A 22,144-nucleotide genomic window follows, 5' to 3' on the forward strand; every position below is an offset into this window, starting at 1 on the left:
CTAGCATTCCTTGGCTTATGAAGACATCGCTCCAAACATCAAAGCCAACATCTTCAAATCTGTGCTGTGTCTTCACATTGCCTTCTCTTCTTTGCATGTCAAATCTCCTTCTTCCTCTCCCTTATAAGGACACTTGTGATTGCATTTAGGGCCCACCCAGATAATCTAGGATAGTCTCCCTAACTTGAGATCCTTAACTTAATCATGTTTGCAAAGACCCTTTTCCCAAATAAGATAACATTTACAAGGTCCCATGGATTACAGTCTTCTGTCTTTGGGGGCAATTATTCAGATTGCTACTTTTTCCCTGTTCACTTTTGCATTAATGACTATGTAGTGGGATTCCAATTGATGTATAATAGTGTACATTTCTCTATGCTCACCGACACAGAAACGAGGGTGCTGTATAAGTGAGTGTTGGAGAACTGTAAACTAAATAACACTTTAAGGAAAATGCTGCTTAAAGAAGCAGGCTTTGGCAAGTAGAGCTCAGAAAGGGAGCTCATAACTTCATGATAATACCTCACATTAGTTAATGTTAATTGTCTCCCCCAAAGCAAGGCAGTTAAGCAGGTTATTGCACCTACCTCTAGAATTTATTTTGGTATTTCTTGTGGTCCTACCTTTTCAATGGTATTTTACTTTTTACTTTTTACCCACCTCCTTGACAGTCCTTTCTGGTATATTTCATCGGTAAACATAACAAGAGGAGGAAATAAATGACCAAATAAGCACTGATAAACTCTGCAGCAATCAAAGATAAAAGGCTCTAGAAAGACATCAGCATGTGGAGTTTCATTAGGAAACACAGTTCCTAACAAATGGAAAGAATAAGTGTGTCTACATTCCCTCGTTATGGACAGCTGAACTGTCAGTGACCTTGTCACTAACCAGGGAGGAATTCTCTATTTCATTTTTTCCACTGTGTTGAGGTAAGACCCTCTGAACCATGAAAAAGAGGTTTTATTCCTTCAACACATTTTATTCATCTCCTACCATGACAGATATCATGTACAAAGCCCTGGCTAATACAATTGCTTTCTTTCTCCCTGTCAATAGCTTTCCATGTAATTTTTAAGTCTTCAGAATTTTGCAAAGTTGTATGCTTGGTCATTTACAACCAAACCAAGGTCACAAAAGGACAGCTTAGTTGGAGGGGGGAAAAAAGGAAAAAAAAAAAAAAAGAGTGCAAAGAAGTTACATAAATGTCCTCTAGCACGTTCCCTGTTCTGAGGGCTAATGTACTGTAGCAATTCATCAGTCATTCTAATAGTCTTTTAACTTCTGTCTGAAAGCCTACTAAATGCTAACATCTTAAATGTTTAATATTCTAAAACATATTTTCATTAATCATGCAAATTATCTGGGCATCCATATTTTACAATAACTCTCTTCAGAGATTGAGGCCTTAGGCTTTGTGTATGCGAGACCCATGTTAGTGAATGATATTGTAGATGAAATATAACTTAAAGAATTTTAGCAATGAAAAGTTGCTAGTAAAGTTCCAGTAGCTATGTGCCATCATGTTTATTAAAAAAACAAAAATTATATTAATGTCAGATACTTCTGATTAGGTAGCAAGCAGTGAAAATATGCGCTAGCTTCATTCTATTCTGTTACATAGTTGGTGGATGGACGTTAATGTTGGTAGATGGTATATTGTCCTAATAGAAATGACACTATGTTTCATAGCAAAATGGACTGTGGGCTCAGTTGTTAGAAAAGAATAGAATATGAGTTCCTTGCAGTTAGGTTGGCCTGAACTTCACCATGAAAATCTCCATTTATGTTTTGCCAGTCACCCCAATTCCAAGGTTTCTTAGTTGCTTGGGAAAAGGAGACATATGTGGGTGGGCCCCATGAAACAGATGAATGAGGAATTGAAAGAGTAAAGGGCATGAGTTTTGGTAATGTTAGTGGAAATGCTTTACCCTGAAGTTATTTGATTGTCAGCAGGGATGGAGGTTGGTCCTGAAATAGATAGAAGTGACCTGTGACTGTGTAAATGCGGTTGCACTGCAATAACAGAGCAGTGCTCATTGGACTCAAGAACATGACCTAAGTAACTGGAGGTCATGAGCAATTGTGGTGGATCAGTGCACTAGTCCAGCTCCCAACAGGAGACAGATGGCACAATAAAATTAGGATAATTCAAGGAAGGCTTATTTATAAAGGGACTAATTACAAATGTAGGGGAACCATTAAGGGCTGTGTAGGTAGTGAGAGCTAACAGCCACAGAGCTGTTAGTAAATATATGCCTCAGGAGACAAGAGAAAGGAGCAGTTATCAGAATTTGAAGGAAAGAGAGTCATTACAGAAAGCCACCTTTGGGGGACCGTTGATTCAGGGGGACCGCCAGCACAAGGTGATCTCATGGAGAAAACAAATACCGTGACTTCACTCCCCTCTCTCCCTTCAGTCTCCTGATGGGACTTTCCATTCATTGAGGCTAACAGGAACCTAAAGGCACAGGTCAAGAATGTGATCCATACAGGTTAGCTTCCCTGAGTGGATACTGGGGATTCACATGTGGAGAGTGAGGGTGACACGGGAAGTCAGAAACATCTAATTTTAGTATGAATACCACTTCTTTAGTTATCTGACCAAAATTCATAACCACTCTTTTTATGTTTTTCTTATGTTTCTTTTTTTAAAGCACTTCTTTTATGGCTAGTTTCTTTCACAATATCACCTGATACTATCTTCATTATCTTAACAAAATTTCTAGTAGCAATGCTGCTTCCTCAGTACAAAAGCATTAACTACCTTAGCCTCTGAGTAATCAGATATTTTTTTTAAAAACCCACCTAGCTAGATTCTGAACTGGTTTGCAAGGCAGAAATAGAGACACAAATGTAGAGAACAAGTGTATGGACACCATGGGGGAAAAGGAGGGGTGGTAGGAACTGGGAGATTGAGATTAACATATATACACTAATATGTATAAAATAGATAGCTAATGAGAACTTGCTGTATAGCATGAGGAACTCAACTTCGCTGTACAGTAGAAACTAACACAACATTGTAAAATAACTATACCCCAATTAAAAAAAAAAGTACCTAGGGGAGAAAAACCACATAGCTAAATGCCATCCAGACAGTTCATTATTCTGAACTTTATTCTGAATATTACTATACAGTTTGGTATAACAGTGTGCTTTTAAATATCTGTAATCCGTACTGCTAAAGGAACACGGAAGTCTTCACTTTTTTACATAGTTTGTCTTCTTCTGTTTTTTTTTTCCAGAGCTGTGGAAAGCCTTTATTAGGGCTCTTCTCAGCCCCTCACAGTATTATAGGAACCACTGGTCTTACTGTTGCCTTTGCTCTTTGGGGACTTGGGAGGAAAGGCAGGAGGAAGACCAGCCTTCCTGGGAGAGAGAAGGCCCTTATTTGGGCCTGAGACCAGGTGGTGGGAAAAGTAGAAAATTCAAGATGAGAGGGGCCTGTTGGGGGCTGGAAGGGGATGGGGCTGCCTCCCAGATTGTGGAGGTCATGGAGTGTGGGCTTTGTGAGAAGGAGAGTGGCAGTAGGAGGCACCTAGAGTAGGAAGAGCGGGTGGGTGGTGCTTCCTGGGCACTGAATGTGTGCACCAGCCAGGGCACGAGGGCCAGGACCAGGCATGGCCAGAGGGTGTGCTTGAGGAAATTGAAGATGTAGAAAAGGCTGATCTGAGGGGGTAGCCCAGCCAGTCCAGGGGGCCCAGCAGCCCCGTGGACAGCACAAGGCAGGCTAGCTTCAGGCTGTATCCCAGGTATGCCCTCTGTACCTGGGCATAGCAGGGAGAGTGCACGGTGATGCCCAGACCCAGGGCGGCCCCTGAGTCATGGCTCAGGGAGGCAAAGGGCCGGCTGTCCAAGTGTACTCACTCAGGCCGCTCACACCACTTAGACGCCAGGTTGATGGACCAAGAAAGATCCAGGCCCAGTGTAAAGAGAGTCCAACAGATGAGGCTGGCACCCAGCAAGAGGGCCAGCGAGCTCAACCCATAGAAGCTTAGCTCCCGCTCTCTGGGCACCTGGGGGTGTGGTCATCAGCCAGCCCAGGACAACACCAATTATTAGGCCAGCCAACACCTGGTGAAGGAAATGTGGTGAGAGGAAGACCTGGGACAAACCAACCGCCAGCAGGAAGGTGCAATAAGCCAAGCTAGGTATCACTCTCACCCAGTGGCTGTAGGTCCAAGTGGCCACCTGGGAAAAGATGGCCATCATTATGGGCCAGAGAGCTGCTCCTGTGATCTTACAGTGTCTGGAAGGGCTGCCTAGACCAGTTTCACAAGAAGAGGGGAACTGGTGAACCTGGGCTGGAGCCTGGCTGTAGTACCCAGACACATGGACCCACCGAAAGGGCTTGCCTCTGAACAGAAACCACATGAAGACAAGGTCAAGCCACTTGGTGATGAGGCTGATCCAGAGCTCTGCAATGCCCACCCAGCGAGAGGCCTAGTAGGCCGCAGGGAAGTAGAACGGAAAAAAGCCAGAAAGTTGACCCAGAGCCACACGTTCTCTAACCAGGGCAGCTGGTTCTGCAGCGCCTCGACCATTGCGATGTCCTCGTCCAGTGTGGACTCTGTGGTGACCAAGGGGCCGGCCCGGCCAGGGTTTGATCAGAGGGTTGGTGATGTGTCCAGGGTCCCTCCTTTGCTGCTGTGAAGATGGATATGTAATATCAAGGGCCAAGATTCCTTCCAGACCAGAGCTTTCTCCTCCAGTACCACTACCCTCCTAGATATTTCGAGATCTCTTGGAGAAAAGGCTAGGGACAACCCCTGCTCCAGGGAACCAGGCATCCCAGGCCTGTGCTGAAGCAGGACTCTAAGTTTGCACACACAGCTGACAAATTGGTCCATGCCTTCCTTCCCCAGCCCAAGACTCTCTTGCTTGAATTCATCTGCTGTTGATTTGGAGGCTGACAGATAAGCCTCTTGATTTTGATGGGTCGCCCCCAAAGGCTTTAGAGTTCTTACACATAGAAGGAGTTGATGAATTGCAAACAAGTATAAGAGTCAAAGTCACACTTCCTCCCAGTTCTAAGCTCGCCTTGCCCCTCCCCCTTTCCATAGTTTGCCTTCTAATTATATTTGTCTAGTAAAATATTTAACCATTTCTTCCTGAATCGTGGATTCTAAGGTACAATAAAAATCCAAAGGGAAATATATTTGGTGTTATATAGAGAGACAGACTTTTTCCCAGAGCATTTTCAATGATTACTGCAGGAATGAATGAGTAAAGGTTTCAAGAATGAATAGTGGCAGAAAACCAACTTACTATTATACATAAGTCTCTGCAGCCCCCGGGTACAAGTACTTCTGTATCTCCTTTTGTTGAGTTCTCTACTTTTTTTTTATGAATATGCATATTGGGGAAAAAAAGCTTCCATCTGCTCTCTTTTAGCTGATTCTATCACATTTTTGAACTGTGCATCATTATGGAGCTTCAGAGAAAGACGATCCTTTACATTACATATGGATATAAAGGAGAGAAGGAGTTGATGAATTGCAAACAAGTATAATTTATATGGACAAAGTGTGCCAGAAGTGCTTTCCACCCCATTTTACTCTGCAAATGGAATGATTCCTGCCCATTCACTTGGCCTAGTGCCCAAGAACTCAGAGAGGAAAACCATGCCTTTAGCCTATGTATCAGGATTTCACCTCATCCCTGTGAGGACATGGTGCTTTGCACTCAGGCTCACCGGGGCCCCCAGAGGTCAAAAAAAAAAAATCTCTGAACATACTAATGTTACGTTTTTTAGGTTCTTTTGTCTTGGCTTCTTAATTTGTAATATCACACAGACGCACTGATACTCTGTGTATGTGAGAAGTTTGCGTGATGGAGTAGGAAAGGGGGAGTAATGGAAAGCTCATATTTCCCTGGTAGCCTCTTTGCTCTTTGATTTCCCATGATAGATCATTTGCTCAGATGCCCGTAAACTTTGCAAATATTTAAATCTTACATTTAGGGTATCTTCCTAAGGGCTTCTTTGTTGGCTATAGCACACTCGGCTGTGACTCTATACTGTAAAGACCAGGGCCTAAGGTGCAGTAATAACCCCAAACCTTTTATTTATTTAATATAGACATTCATTTATATACTTAATCATTTATTCTTCAAAAATGATTATCCCTATCATGTTCCAAGAGTGAGGAGTCAGAGCTAAATACAATATATCCTCTCCCTAAACTGCCAGGAGTAAACAAAGAAATAGTCTGTCATGACAAAATGGTCATGAATCTGTAAAGGTCTGTTAAATCAGCTGACTCTCTCTCATTGCAGCTGGACAGCACATTTGTCTTAGCCCTCTGGCATTTGTGTCTGAAGAATTTCATATCACTACAAAACCATGCCAGTATTATGGTAGCATGTGCACTGCTTTGATTTTATGTTCAGATATCAGTTTTTATGCACATACTGCATGCATTGTGCTGGTGCTTTGAACACATTATCTCATTTAATTGACAAGATAACGTGGAATATTAGTACTATAATTATATAGATTTTGTAGAGGGAAAAAGCTAAGCTCAGAGAATAAGTGACCTACCCAAAGTCACACAGTCCTCAAACCAGGATCTCCGGTCAATGTGTTTAGGTCAACACTGGGTGTGATGAGATGAATTCAGTAGTAAGATAGGCGGTAGCATAAAGTGAGGGTTACTTCTGCCTTATTTCCATAGCCAAAAAACCTGGTCAAATTTAGAAACTGCTGTTCTTTTGCCTGTATTTAGTCCCTATTCATTTTGCTTTCAACCTTTACATAATTTTAGCATGACTTCCCACTTTTATGAAAGAGTACTTGAAGTCTGCATGCTGATGGGTTATACAATTTTCTTTATCGGTGGTGGGGAGATGGAAGTGGTTGTGTGTGTGGGGTGATGAAGTATCTAAAATTTCATCATATTATTTTTCTCAGAACTTACGCCTGTAACGGAAGTTTCTCAACATGAAATGTCATCAATTTGGTCTCACTCAGGAAGTTGCAAGGCACTTGGCTGTAACCTCAGAGAATTGGACAGTGTCTAAAAGCTGAAAATTTTTAGCTCGCTGTCATTTTAGAAGTTTCAAAAGTTATTTTATTTCTTAATGAATTCTTTTTACAATTTAATTGATTTAAAAAAGCTTCTGATAAAATACTTCAGGGTGAAGATACATGCCTGTTTATATCAGCAATAGAATGGTGGGGGGGGGGGGGGAGGAAACCAGAATTTAAATCATCTACTTTTTGCTCTTATCAATAAAGTATTATAAAGATTTTATCCATTTACCTGAAATGAAATTTCTCTAACCGTGCATACTGTCACAACAAACTTGAATCTGTAAATATAGGCTATCCCTGGGATCAGAATAATCACTGCATTCCAGAATGGTTTTACAACCTTTCTAAACTGAGAGACTCAGCTGGTTCCAATGGAGAGGCTGTGGCGAGATTGTGATGCAGATTATCTGATCCAAAGGGTTTTTATGGCATAGTCTTGGGCAGCATATATATTCCATGTCTAAATATTGTTGAGTGATTAAATAAATGAGTGAGACTGGTTCTCTCACCAGGTTTCGGCCTAAACCAGTGTAATCATCTGGTAAACATTAAAATGTCAATCCTTGAACCATCTTCACATCTACTCTTAAAAGACTCAGACTTGTGTCTCTCTCCCAGCTAACAGTGGAAGGTCTAAGTCTCTCAACTACCTCACAACCTTGGATGACCTATTTATTGCCTTTCCACTCCTCTTTATCCAGCTTTCCATGGTCAAGAGAAAAACCTAAGGAAAGTGAGGCTAGAGCTGCAGGGATTGAGTAGGTAAAGTAAAGGCAGCAGTGCTCCCAACATGTATTTCTGCTAGAGTGTCCTTTTCGGTGCTGTGCTCCATGATGGGGCCATCCTACCAGCAACTGCAACCTCAAGTTGTCTTCACTTTCCTCCTTTCTTCTCTCTTTGCATGAATCCAAGTTCTCTTCCTCTGCTTCAGTCTCCTCAAGGCCTCTGCAGCACTTCTGCTCAAAAGTATTTCCCTAAATTCTTGATTGGTACCTTCATTTTGAAGGGATTGAAGTTGTGGCTGAGTATGTTTCACAGGTGATATCCACCATTTTACAATCAGGAAGTTCCTTATATGCTTCCCAACCTACAATTTCCGGGCATCTTCATAAAGAAGCTATACTCTCTTGACCTCCCTGAGGCAGCAGGTTGATTAAAGTTTAAAAATTATGGTCAGTGGTTGTGCTGTGTCCAAGGAGGCCCTAGAATAATTTCTTTGAGGTAGTAGTCCTACCAGGAGTGGGGCCATGATGGAGCCAGCATGTTGGAAATTTGAAATTGAAACATGATTTCCTGCTGTGGAGAGGGAAGAACAGAAAGAGACATGTGCTTTACTCCTGACCTGGGCACTACATCTGGGATTAACTCTCATGGATCTGGAAAAATATGATAGAGATTAACAGTGTAATATTGTCCCCAAGAATTTAAAATAACACTTTGTGTTTCCTGATTTTTCCTAAGGCGTTATGTTTTATTTATTTAAAAAAACTTTTAGGTCACTTTGGAAGGCATTTACCTATAGATTGAGTAGATTGATTTAAACATAAATATGGAATGTGTTGTATGGGAATAATTGTTATATTTAATGCCCTCCAGCAAACAATTCCTAAATGCCCACTCTGTACCTGGTATTACACCAGAGATTAAAAAGACTAAACAAAATAATCTCTGTCACAAGGAGATTACAGCCTCATGTAAGGGCAAGTGTCATAATAAATAAAGTGTAACGTGATAAGTGTTGTAATCAACAGAGGTACAAGTTGCTATGGAAACACAAAGAGGGGAACACCAAAGGGAATCATGGAAGGCTTCACAGAGTTAAGTGACTTTGGTGGTGAGTCTCAAGACAGAAAACAGAGGGTGGCTTCTGGATATAGAAAATAGCAGGAGCCACTCCAGGAAAACAAGTAACATAAGAAAAGTTGCCAAGGGAATAGTGAATTCAGGGCATTGCAAGTAGATTATTTTGGCTGGAGAATGTAGAGTGAGAGTGGGAGAGGAAAGGTATGACTCATAGAGTAGGTTAAAAATTGTTGGGAAGGATTTTCTATATCCCTGAGGGTTTAAATATTATACTAAAGACAATGAAAAGCCATCAGAAAATTTTAGGCTGGGAAGTGTGTGATTTAATTTTGTATTAGAAGCTCTTTCTGGAGATCATGTGGAAGATGGATTAGAAGGTAAGGCATTGACAGAATAGAAGTCAGTTGGAAAATTATTGCATCATTTCACACATGAGATTATGAGGTTCCAAAGCAAGACAGCAACTATGGGAATATATAGAAAGCCATGAATATGAAAGCATTTCTAGAGGTAGGATCCATAGGGCTTGATTACTTATTGAATCTATATGAAAAGGATACATGTGAGATGAAGCAAGAAATTATTTTCTGCTTTGGGTAACTGGCAAGAAGTTGGTACTATTAAAGAGAGAGGTAGATTGGCAATAAAACAAGAGAGACAAATTTGCAGAGAAAATCAAGAATTTAGGTAAGTTGAGTTGAAGCTTCCTAGAGTGCAGTGGACTGAATTGTGCCTCCCCCCATCCCCTTAAATTCAGATGTTGAAGCTCTAAACCCCAGCATATGGTATTTGGAGATGGGGTCTTTGGAAGATAATTAGGTTTAGATTAGGTCATGAGGGTGGGGACCTCATGATGGGATTAATGCCCTTATAAGAAGAAACACCAGAGAGCTTGCTGTCTCTCTCTGCCATGCTGGAGGCTATCTGCAAGCCAGGAAGAGAGGTCTGACCAGAACCCAACCATGCTGGCAACTTGATCTTGGACTTCTGTCTTCTGAAACTGTGAGAAATAAATTTCTATTGTTTAAGCCACTCAGTCTATGGTGTTTTGTTATGGCAGCCTGAGCTAATACATACAAGTATTTAGGAAGTTGGATAACACAGATCTGGGGTTCAGGAGAGAGACTGAGGTGAGGTAATTGATTTGGAAATTGTATATATATATATATATATATATATATATATGTGTGTGTGTGTGTGAGAACTGACTATAAAACCTCGTCTGATAGGAGATATTTTGTCTAAAGTTCTAAGATGAATATACTTTAAGTAACACTAGTCTGGAAAATACCAAATGCACATAGTTCTTTTTATTATTAAAATTAGGGTATTTCAAAATTAAAAATATTTACACTTAAAGATGAAAAATCTGTACAATTATTAAAATTAGTTTTACTAAATCAGAATTGACAATATATCATTATCTATACTTTCATACAGATAACAGTGAAGAAATCAACAAAAAATAATTACTAAAACTCCACTGTGGATAAGGATAAAATGTATCCAGTATTAACTCACACTTTGCTTGGACAATTAGTTAAACAGACACACACTCTGTTACTATTCATTCAACAATATACACAAATTCAAAACTGGCAGGTATAAAAAAAGGAAGTTTTTTTTTTTTTGCAGAATCATTTTGCACTTATAAAATAAAGCCAAATAAGGCTATGTCGCACATACCAAAAACTTACACTATCCTTTTTCTGATACAGGTAAGTGAAATATTAACACGTAGCATTTAAAATGATAAATATACATATTATTTACAATAATTGGGAACATTAGAGATATGAGCTTTTATGTACAATCATTCCTATTAAAACATTTTAACTTCAGGTTGTATCTGCAAATACTTCCCTTCCTCTCCTTTTTGATCTTTTATTGATAGCTCAAGAAGAGTTAAAATAGAACACATTTGTAGATGTAGAGTTGATAATATGTATTCAGTCGCTTGGCTCTGTGATAGTAATCTTCTGTACCATGTTGGACAGATTTTCAGACTCCAGATCTTCTTTACCATTATCTGAATTTTCTGATGAGATATAACAACCAGAGTCCCTTGGGCAGTCATCTAACTGTGACTTATTTAAGGAGATGTCTGGGCTTAAGAATAGGGACACGGATTCATTTTCTTCCTCCTGAATAGCTGTAAATGGAAAAGAGGGCAGCAGTTAGGCGAAGCCAAGAAAAGTTTTGTTCATATACTCATTCATCTTTGAGCTATTTTAACTGTTCCAAACTTGACTTCATTACAATTGAAAATTCTGTAAGTAAACAATATGTTTGTTTACTATAAAAGAGTAGTTTGAACTCAAATATTCAAACCACTGTTTTCTTAGAAGACAAAGTTTTCCCTTTGTTGCTCACTTGCAGTTTCACGGAGTTCATGTGAATGGCTTACATAAGTGAAGATCAATATGGACTCTCATTTTACATTAATAACAAGTTGCCAAAGAAAGCAGATTGCATCCACAGTGTGACTGATGCCTTGTCCAAATACTCCTTAAAGTAACATTAGAAGAAGTCATTTGTAGTTTAAATGTACAATCCAAGTCAGTAGTGATCTTCTCGAACAGTTCTAGAATCATGATAATGTGGATTAATGAATAAAAAGTCACTATGGGCAACAATGTACAATAGGATTTCAATAACCTAGAATTTAACTAATAAAACTTAAGAGTATCCAGAGTTTTCCTGTGTTTGCATTCATCAGAAAAGTAGACATAGAAACCAAGCTGCTTTTATTTTCTAAAATTTTTTGGCTGTGCCACATGGCTTGCGGGATATTATTTCCCCCACCAAGGATTGAACCCGGGCCATGGCAGTGAAAGTACCACACCGAGTCCTAACCACTGAACCACCAGGGAATTCCCCAGGTTGCTTTTAGATAGAAACTCTATGTCCATTGAATCTGCCCTTTATAGTTTGTCTGCTACTTCTTTGTTTATAGTTCTGAATAACAATTATTTATATTCAGAGTGGTAATTCTGTGTCATCAAGGCAGTATTCTGGATTCAACAGGCATTATCTTTTTAGAGAAAAAAATAACATTAGCGATGTAACGAAAGATATTTCTAAAGAACCTAAGCAGCCCTAGTTTTACTTTCCTCAAGAATATTAAGCATCAGTGTTCTCATTTTCAATGTGAAGTTTCCTTCTTTGCATTGCCTGACACCAGTAAACACATGTTTCTCTGTATCATGAGATGGGTTTCAAGGAAAGGAGATGGATCTTAGGCTATCACCTCTCAGCTGCATCAGCATGTTTTGCTATTTCCCCTTCTAACCTTGGGGCTTCTCCACTTTGGACATTTGAATAGCCTTACATTGGAAGAACATACATTTCAGGGTGGATTAAGACCTCTGCCTTCAGAGGCTATGCACTTCATCCCCTTCCAGTGAGAATAAAGTAAATCCAAACTTCAAAATCTTCGGAAGAAGGAAATTGTGTAATTGTATAATTTTCCTCAATAGACTCTTAAGTAATTTATCTTTTGGAAATCTACCCTTTATCTTGTCTACACATCTCCTGCTTTTAAATGCATTTTCTAGGCTTCAGATATCTTGCCAACATTAGTTTATGGTCCACTGTGTATTCAATTGTTATCAACCTCTATTACAAGAGAGAATTAAGCCCTGGTGCCTCAGCATCCTTGTACATAATGAATTAAGTTCTTATCAATGTATCTACAATGGTACTAGTTATGTACCTTTCATGGAGGAATTGAGTCACTTAAATTATTTTCTGTATTATGTGGTTTATATGAGAAACACAAGTTGAGAAAGGTTGGAAAAAATGATAAAAATGTCTTAGTCCACTCATTTTCAAAATGAATCATAACAGTTCTTTTAACCTTTTCCTCAAAGTTTTCATTTGCAATGATGAAACCACATTTATGCCATTCTTCTTAATCTTCTCCACATTTGTCACAACTTTATTTAACTGTGGACTCAAGTAGCACAAATTTAAGTCTAGTGATGTTTTAACTAGTTCTAGTATAAGGACCTTTAACTTAATATACACCTATTGTGATTGTTATTTTAAAATGTTAGCTATCATGAAGCATTTTCTCTTTATTAGTTATAATGACCTTCAGGTTTGGGGGCATCTACTTAATATTGACTAGTCTTTATGAGTCATTCATTTTTGTTTTCAAGCCCTTCTTTTATGAAAAGGCAGCACTGAAATGGGACCTCATTCTTTAAGGAAAAGCTTTCTCCTCTTCCTTTGCTTTTCGGTCTTACTGCCACTGAAATGAAAGAGCCAGCCCTGTGTTCCATTAGCCAAGTGTTTCCGGAAAAGGCCAGAGGAATCAGTCTTTTTGCAATGCTTCTTGCCATATCAGCAGTGATCTCCATATTTGGAATGTGGTTCTGTTAGTCAGAATGGCTGTGGGGATAAGGCTGTATTTCCTCAGTTTATATTTGGGCCCATTGCCTCAACACAAAATTGAAAGAACTGAGTTCCTACCCACAGACTGACATCCTAAACATTTGGACTTGGCTTAATGAAAACTACTCCCAACACCGTGTTCTGTTTAGGTTGATTACTGATGGTGGGGCTCTCTTCAAGATGTAAAACTTAGGTTTAAAGAACTCTGATTTCCAAAATTAGCTCTTTTCCTTTCAAAAACTAGATACTTAGTTTGTGATTTCATCCTCAGAAGCCACTATACATTCACCTCAAAGAGTAACAAAGTAAACGATATATTTGTTTTTATTTCCACCTGAGAAATGCTGTATCACATTCTCCAAATTCTAGGAATGGTTTGTTTTCAATACAGGTTATTTATTGTAGAAACCTTTCATCTGCAATTTTTACGGAAAAAGGAAATAATTGCTCAGTATGAAAGTTATGCAGCACAGTAATTTACAGAACAGCAGTAATTTGCTAAATGATTTCCTAATGAAATGAAAACATGACTACGCCTCCTCAAAAGCTTCCTACTGGGCTTGCAGTAATTTCAGGCAGGTGATTGGCTGGAGCCCCTCAACTGTAACTATAAAAAGAGAAGGCAGGTCAGCAAATTATATTATGGAAATGAAAGCTATCTAGCATTCAGTTTTTGTATTTGGAGGGTCAAGATTGTCCTCTTCTTGTTTTTTTTTTTTCATCTTGACGCTAATGACCGGGATTGGCACAAACCTAGGTCTTCTGCTATGCGTGGTTTTTCCAGCAGAGGAGATGAATTCACACTAATACCTCCACATGTTCTTTCTAAGTCATTTAGTCCCTTCATGTGGCCATGAAGCCAAGTAAAGCTAACTGACCTACCTAGAAATTGAAACTATAACCTTCATCGATTTTGTCCCATGGTCCAATCATCTGAGCTAACCAGGCAAGTAATACATTGGAATAAGAAACAGTTTGCTTACAAAATTACAGACTTGCCGTAGGGTATATGAGTGCATCTTTTTATACCAAAATATTTCTGATAATATGTTAAGTTTAAAAATTATTATATATAATTTTTCTATTATTAAAATTATGTAAAAACTTAGAGATATCATATAATTCACAAATGAAAGTGTTAAAATTTTAGATAGAGTTCCTCTATATTTCTGGATCATATACATTTTATATTTTATTTTAATAAAGTACAAAAAAAAATAAAATGGTACCATTTTTTAATAAAGCCCCTGAATGGTTTGCAAATATCCCCAAAGCTGTACATTTAAAAAAATCTGGGTATATTGGAGAATTAGTAAATAACTTGAAAAAGGGTATATCTTATTGCTACCAGCTAACAGCAGGCATAATAGGAGTACAGAAAGCAGCCCCAAACAGTTCTGTACTTTATGTAATAAAAAAATTATGTTAACAAAAAATTATTTAGGAGGTATTTTGTCATAAAGAACTAATTTGAATACTAAAATACTTTATTTCTTACCAAAATTGTTATGGAATTGTATAAAGCCCATGGTTCAACATAAGATAGTCATCAATGGAGATAAAAAGTGGCATGGTGATTAGAACATAAGAGAGCTAATATAATTATTCATAAAATAAATATCGAGTTGTGACATTTAATTAATTAAGTATAGGCAATCTCAATTATACTAAACGTGAAGAAAGCTTTAAGGAAATCAAACTAGATTCCTATTGCTGGGAAAAAGTTCTCATGCCCTAAGGAGAAAAATCTGTCCTATATTCACGTATTAGAAAGTTAAAGATTTAATTAAAAAAATGTAAACTACTAGTTTTTGCTTGACTTTCCCAGTTTTCTTTACCCAAATATTCCAGATTTTGACTTTACTATCTTGTTTTCCTTAGGTATGAAGCCTCTGTTCTTTAGGCCAAGTACAATATTATAAAATAATGCAATCCGGAGGGCACTGGAAAATAGCTGGCCAATGAAAGTGCTCCATAAACAATGTGTTTAATAAAAAGAATGTAATGTTTAGATTAATTAAAGGAAATATGGACTAAAGAAGATCAAGTAAGAAATTTGTTGAAATTCAAATGACGGTACCTCTTGGGTCTTTGTATTATCCTCCTCTTGTTCTCTAGCCTGGTACCACCTCCAAAGAGGAAAAAACAGGCTTAAAGCACATCTTAGGATGGCTCAAAATCTCATCCTCATTGGTAGCTCCACATGAGTCACTCAAACCAAAACTCAAGCACTCTCCAGATAACTATGGCTATATTTATTTGTCCAGAGGTAGCATTGTCCATGGAGGAACATTCAGTAGGCAACATGGTGTAACTCTTAATTATTTCTTATTCTCTCTGTCCTTAAATTACCTGAATATTTTAATTTTCTATTTAGTGACGATTTGGTATTTATTTCATTTGAATACCTACCCACCTTTTGGAAAAGCAACAAGAACAAACTGAAAATAGGAATGTCTTCACGGGAAACCAACCAGTTGCTGTCTTCCCGAGGCCATGAGAGAATATGGAGTTGAACTGACTCTCCCTGTTTGCAGATGTCTCTTTGCATCCTAGCATCGTAGTCTCCTCTCTAATGAGATGTACCTCTTTTCACTTACACTCACAACAACTTCCACTCCACTCTGCTGGCTCCTTCAGTAGGGTAGAGGCACACTCACTCAAGATCCAATCACTCAGCACCGACAGGGACAGCACCGTTAGGCTGCCACTTCACTCAAGCACACAGTTCCATGAGAGGCTTTGGTCCCAGGAAATGTTTACCCGTGGTTGAGTTGCTGTCACATTGGACTATTTTGATAATGACCAAATAATATTAAAGGCTATTATTCTATTGCTAAATTAGGGACCTTGGAAAATCAATATCGTATTTCTTACAGGTTAAATCAATCCTGTTTACTTCACATGGTGAAAAAATAACCTAACTTCATTATTTTAAAATGTATTATTATTTGGCAAAAATAACATTACCTTGCATATTACTGATCTACAATTTGCTTTTATCATTTAATATGTTTCGGACATCTTCATGTCAGTAGGCATTTCATTCTCCTAATATTTTCCTATTTTATTGTTCACATATATCTCAACTTATTTATAACAAATTAATTACTGATGGAAGTTCACATTGGTTTTAGTTTTTAATGAAACTCCTCGTAGTTTAGCTAGTGTTTTTATGCATTTGTAGAAATTAATCAAATTCCTAAAACTGGAGTTTCTGCATAAAAAAGTATGCACATTTTAAACTTTGACAGTTTTTACATTATCTCCTTCTAGAAGTGTACTCATTTACACACTTGCACACCCACATGCACACATGGTTAGCGTATACATAAAACGAATCTTGACAACACATATCAACACCCACCTGCCCGTTACAAAAACTTTTGTGTGTAAAGTGGGATTGAAGGGGACTTTAAGTTTTATACACAGAAAAAAGTTTTGCTCTCTATTTGCAGATCTCTTCACTCCCTCATTCAACATGTATGCATTCTACAAGCATCTGTTACCATCCACTCTATGCAAAGTGTGGTGCTAGGGGCTTTGGGAAGGTACATGGTAATAGAGAATTCGGTCTTGTTTGGCCAGGGTAAACACTACAAAGCCATGCCTAGTACACAATCACAGTGCAATATAAAAACAAGTACAGGAATGCCCTACATGTACAGACATTATAAGTGACTGAGGTGAAAATTCTATGAACTCTTTCCTCTGGAGATTGTTCTCTGGTTGAAGTACAAAATGTTTCTATTTCATTTTATTGTTCTTTGTATTATACAGAATATGGCATCTAACATAATTTCAATCTTAGGGGGTAAAACCAAAAAAATCTGAAGAAAGTAAATTTCATAAAGCAAAATTTCTATGACTAGAAATAGATATTAAATGCATATTTATAAATACATGAATGTAAAATGCCTGGGTGCTTTCTCCGTCTCTGTGGATAGTTAGCATATATTTTCTTAAAGGCCCCACATTTCTTGAATCTAGATCCAAATCATACGGCAAGTGGGTTGGAAACGCCAGGCATGCATGTCAGGGGCTAATGCACCAGGCTACCCTGGCACACTGTCAGGCCAACTGCTGGACTGCTGCTTGGCATAGCTACAAGCCTCCCCTGCTGGCAGCTCATGTTCCAGGCTCCTGGCTGGGCCTTGCCATTTGCCCTGTATCGTTTGGGGCAGGGAGGCAGGCAGGAAGACACAACTGGGGATAGCTGAGCAATGAGGGGCTGCTGTGACCACAGCTGGTGCTGACAGCCTGGCACACAACCCACCCTCCCCCTTCCTCCTCACTGAACACTGCAAACAAAGGTTGCAGGTAGTAACCTCCAATACGTTACAGACAGATTCTAGTATAGTCTGTTTATTCTGTTACTAAGTTGTTTTTGGTTTCCAATTTAAATTTTAATTATCCCTCTGTTATGGGGAAAACAAGATATTTCCATCACCTGTTTTCCCCAAGGACAATAGTACACATTCTCATAGACACACTTTTAAGACACATCAAAGTGCTTCTAAATGTATGAAAAGAGAAACAAGTTCAGAATAAAAAGAGCTGTTTAACTATAAACAGCAGTTACCTATCTTATTACTTTAAAGAGCCATTTCTCAGCAAGGCAAAGGGATTTTGAAGGTTCTGTTTATGGAAAAACACACACACATATATTCTCTATTCTCTTTTTTCCTTGCTGGGAATATTTACTCAAAGTAAACAAACAATTTTAAAATTCAGAAGATAGAGAAAATCTAATGTGCACAAAATAACAGATTCTGCTCTTTTGCTCCTTCAAGAGCTGAGTACTTCACCCTAATTTTTCTTCTTCTTCTAACCTCGTCTAGATTCCCAGCTGAAGGAGCCAGTAGCCTAATTCTGCTGAGTTCTAATGCAACTTGAGAACAAATTCAGAATATCTCTGTACTGGTCTTGCCTGGGATTGCAGAACCCAAAGTCGTTATTCTACTCCAGAGGTAATACTGTGAACAGCCCTAACACCACTCGCCAGCCCTACTGTCAGCTTCTTGGAGAAGCAACTTTACCTCCTGTCAAGTAGTGACCTAAAAAAGTTTAATCCGGTTAACATTTTCAAGGTCAGAGTGGGTACAATGCTATCTATTTTGGCCTAAGAGAACAGGGAAATTGCTTGCTCTAAGTCTTAGATTTCTGTTTGTCCCTGTTCCATCCCCCATCCTCTTGGTCCCTCTAGATGTATTAAAGGCTCACATGGAGCTTGTGGTCTTTTCTACCTAATCTCAAAGCTTTAACTCCTGCCCTCAAAACAGGGGCCCACTCTGCTCAATTTTTATATTGAATGATAAGCAAAGCAAAACTTTCCAGTTTCCAACCTAAGAAGCAATGAAATTCTAAACTAGGAATTTATTGACATTCCCCCAAACTGACGTTATTCAGTGATCAAAATAAAATGCATACATAAAATCCTGGCCAATTTGCACACCCCATTCTTAAACACGCACAAAAAGCTAACTATTTTTAACCTATGACTATGACATGCCTTTGTTTTTCATAACGTCTCAGTTTTATACAACCATACGTTCAAGGTCTTTATCATTCAAGGTACACGAAGGTTGTGCATTTAATCTTTAGCATGGTTGTAGATGATATGATTCACAGAGTAGAGAATAGATAAAAATAAGCATGCAGAAGCATGGTGCCGAATCATCAGGACTCACCATCTTATCAACAAATAGAAGTCATTCTTCTTTATTCCTTGAGCAAAGCAGTTTCATATAAGATAAATAGCTTTCAGTCAGAATAGCCTAACATGCAATATGCATCTTTTTGACATGTATATTCTAATACTACTTTAGACCGGTAAGATTAAAGGAAGAAAAATCTCAGGGTTGTATGTTGACAACAAACACTGGTCGAATCTACATTTTGTCCATCTTTCATCTCCCAGAATTTGACTCAGTGTGGGTATGTTTGTACATTACTGGATATTATTAAATGATCAACCTCTAGTGACCTTCAAGTACTGTTTTCTGAAGTTTTATAAAGAGAAATAATTCAGGGAATTTTTACTTTTTTAGGTCAAACACGGAAAGTCACATCATGCTTTGGAGATACTGTCTTTTGTTTTCAGAGACCAGGGCGTAGCAGAATGTATTTCTAATAGATTTAGGAGACTGGGTTCTAGGTACGTGACCTTGAGAAGGCTACTTATCTACTTTAGTTTTAGTTTCCCCATCTTGTATAGGAAGAATTTGGGTCAGACGGTTTTTAAAATTACACCTAGCTCTAATATGGTATCATCCATAAGTTATTCTTTTGTTAACATGGAAAGTAGATGGGTGATGAGGGAGGCCTTCAGTGGCCCATGCCTTTGGCACTGGACTGAGCTTCCTTCTGTGGGTCCCTGCTGAGCACACTTGTCTGGCTGAAAGCCCTGTTTCCCATGGCTCTCAGGCCCCTTCATTCACAAATCTTGTTTCAATGAGGCCACAGTAGCCTTTCACCTTTCAGGGCGTCGTGCTGTCGCAAAGTTTCCGTTCTCACTTAAATATTAACTTCCACTTTCTGGGATGGAAAACTGAACTGAAGCTCTTGGGAAAATTGACCAAGCAGTAGAAAACTTGAATTTTCAAATAGTCACTGTTCTATTCATATTTACCAGTTTGTATGTGTGGAAGAAAGAACTTGGATTTTTAGAGTAGACTGCCTTTGATTAAAACTCCAACTCTGCTACTAATCTAGCTGTTTGGCCTCTTTGAAATTCATCTCTGAAATATGTTCTCATCTATAAAATGGGCAAAATACCTACATGGATGTTATTGTAGACGAAAAGCAATTATTTACAAGTGCTCAAAAAATACTCTTCTCCCTCCCTCTACTTCAGCATCAACTTATTTCGGAGAGCATTGACAATGACACTGAAAATTATCAATTACAAGAAATCTACAGAATCCATTTCTTAGCGTAATATTGCTTAGTGAGGATCCATGTTCTGAAATGATGAGATGTGAAAGAAACTGCCTCATTTCCTTTGAAGATATTGCTATACCAGTTTACACTGATCAGTTTTGTTTTGGCTTGTACTTTTGAGTAAATAGGCTACTTTCTTAAGTTTGACCTGTGTCTGCCTCTGTGACCCGATTCCTCTCTCTTCTGCATCTCCTAGCCTCCACAACTTCAAAGAATGCATACAAACTCCTAGGCCAAAGGATGAAATCAATTCTGCGGGTGTCAAATTAGTGATGCATGTGAAAACTCTTTGAACAGGATGAGGATCTATGCAAACTCAAGACAGTAAGTAAGGATTAAGTAAGGTACAGTTTCTAAAAAAGTAAATTGATTCTCACTAGATAAAAGGCCAGTGTATAATACACATATGCAGTTCAACTATGCCATTTTGTGAGGCATATGAGGGAGGATATAGAAAAGCTCACAAAGGGACAGTCAGGAGACCTGGGTCCTAAATAGAACTTTCCTCTTTACTCTCAGTCTGGGCTGTGTAAGAAAGTATAACATAGCGTCACAAACACTGGTCCTAGCTTTCTAATTCACTAAGTGCTTGAGCTTGGACAAGTTGCTTATCTTCTCAATTTCTCATTATAAAAATAGGGATGATACTAGCTCACAGAGTTGTGGAGAGCATTAAAGAAGAAAATAAATGTAAAGATCTTGGCTCAAAGTTTTAGTCAGAGAACATGTTCAAAGGATAATTAATGATTATTATTAATATTACTTGTGAAAGAGAAGTTGGATTAGATGATCTAAGTTCTTTTTCTCCTTTAAAATTAGACACCTTCCCCCCTTTTTTCTAACAAAATACTCCTTACAGAGTTTGGCACTCCCTGAGCTCAGAGTTTTGGGAGCCTGGCCAGATTTAATAAGAAGAATGCTCAGATTGGGCAGTTGGAAAAACAAAAGCTATCCCATCTTTACAAATCCAGTTAGCGTAGCCAATATTCAAGGGAATCTACATGTGTTACTCCATCTTTAGTTTATACTTACAAATACAAAGAACCATCTCAGATAATAAAAGTAAGTGCTGAATATTTTTGCAAGCTATTATAGCATTTTGAAAGAATACTGTAAACACTTACAAGATGTGACTCTATGGTAATGAAACGAATTTTCTTGTGTGGAGCGAAGGCTCATTAGCTCAGAGTGATGCTCTGTGCTGTTCTACAGAAGTTTCATATGACATTTCTCGCTAATGGCTCATGCTGTCACTAAATATTTGTTTCTAACTCCCTCAGTTTGGGGGAATGTGGACATCCACTTGTGTGTAAATTAATAGCTCTGCAGAATTTAAATGAGGTACCCAGAAAAGCCCTTTTGTTTCCTGAATCCAGTAAGGAAAAAAAGGCCCTCTTTCTAATGATATATTTGACCAGAGTTGTTGTTTCCAAATGTATAAGAAAATACTTATTTTATTGGAAAGAATGCTTTACATGATTCTCAGTAAATAAAACTGGCGCTTTGTTTTTAATGATCTTACTGTTTACATTAAACTGTGATTCTCAGCTAGGGAGAAGAGTAGGTGTGCGTACTTACTTTCTTCATCAAGAAGATTTTCAGCAGCTGATAGTAACCTCATCCTATTTTCTGGATTTTTAATGTTTAATTCAATGAGATGACTCTCTTTTATATCCTTTAAATCTTCTAGGGTCTCGTAACCATTGAGCAAAAGTGTTGAAGTGTATTCCTGTGGCGAAGAAAAAATATGCATAATATAAAATAGTCAGATTCAAATATTTTATTTTTAGTTCTCTTTAGATTAAAAAAAAAAAAGTGTAGGCATGCATGAAAACCAAAGGTGCCAACAGAACTTTTGCTTAACTTTATTTTATTTGTACTAGTTTTCCACATATGAACTTGGGGACATTTAAACAGTATGTTGTACAGTTCTCACCTTCTGGAAGGACAAATGTAAAGAAGAAA

General features: G+C 38.2%; 1 protein-coding gene and 1 pseudogene across 1 annotated transcript in view; both read right to left on the reverse strand.

The window, feature by feature from the left end:
• Positions 1-3,390: 3,390 nt before the first annotated feature.
• Positions 3,391-7,293, reverse strand: LOC136122080 (glucose-6-phosphatase 3 pseudogene; annotated as a pseudogene).
• A 3,495-nt stretch (positions 7,294-10,788) lies between these two features.
• Positions 10,789-22,144, reverse strand: part of SAMSN1 (SAM domain, SH3 domain and nuclear localization signals 1) — a 131,175-nt gene continuing 119,819 nt past the window's right edge. The window contains exons 15-16 of the mRNA XM_065875894.1: positions 21,758-21,908; positions 10,789-10,991 (exon numbers count right to left, since the gene is read on the reverse strand). Of these exons, the coding sequence (XP_065731966.1) occupies positions 10,789-10,991; positions 21,758-21,908 (354 nt within the window). The remainder of the gene's footprint in view (positions 10,992-21,757; positions 21,909-22,144) is intronic.

The sequence above is a fragment of the Phocoena phocoena genome, chromosome 4 (genome assembly GCF_963924675.1).
Source record: "Phocoena phocoena chromosome 4, mPhoPho1.1, whole genome shotgun sequence".
Taxonomy (NCBI): domain Eukaryota; kingdom Metazoa; phylum Chordata; class Mammalia; order Artiodactyla; family Phocoenidae; genus Phocoena; species Phocoena phocoena.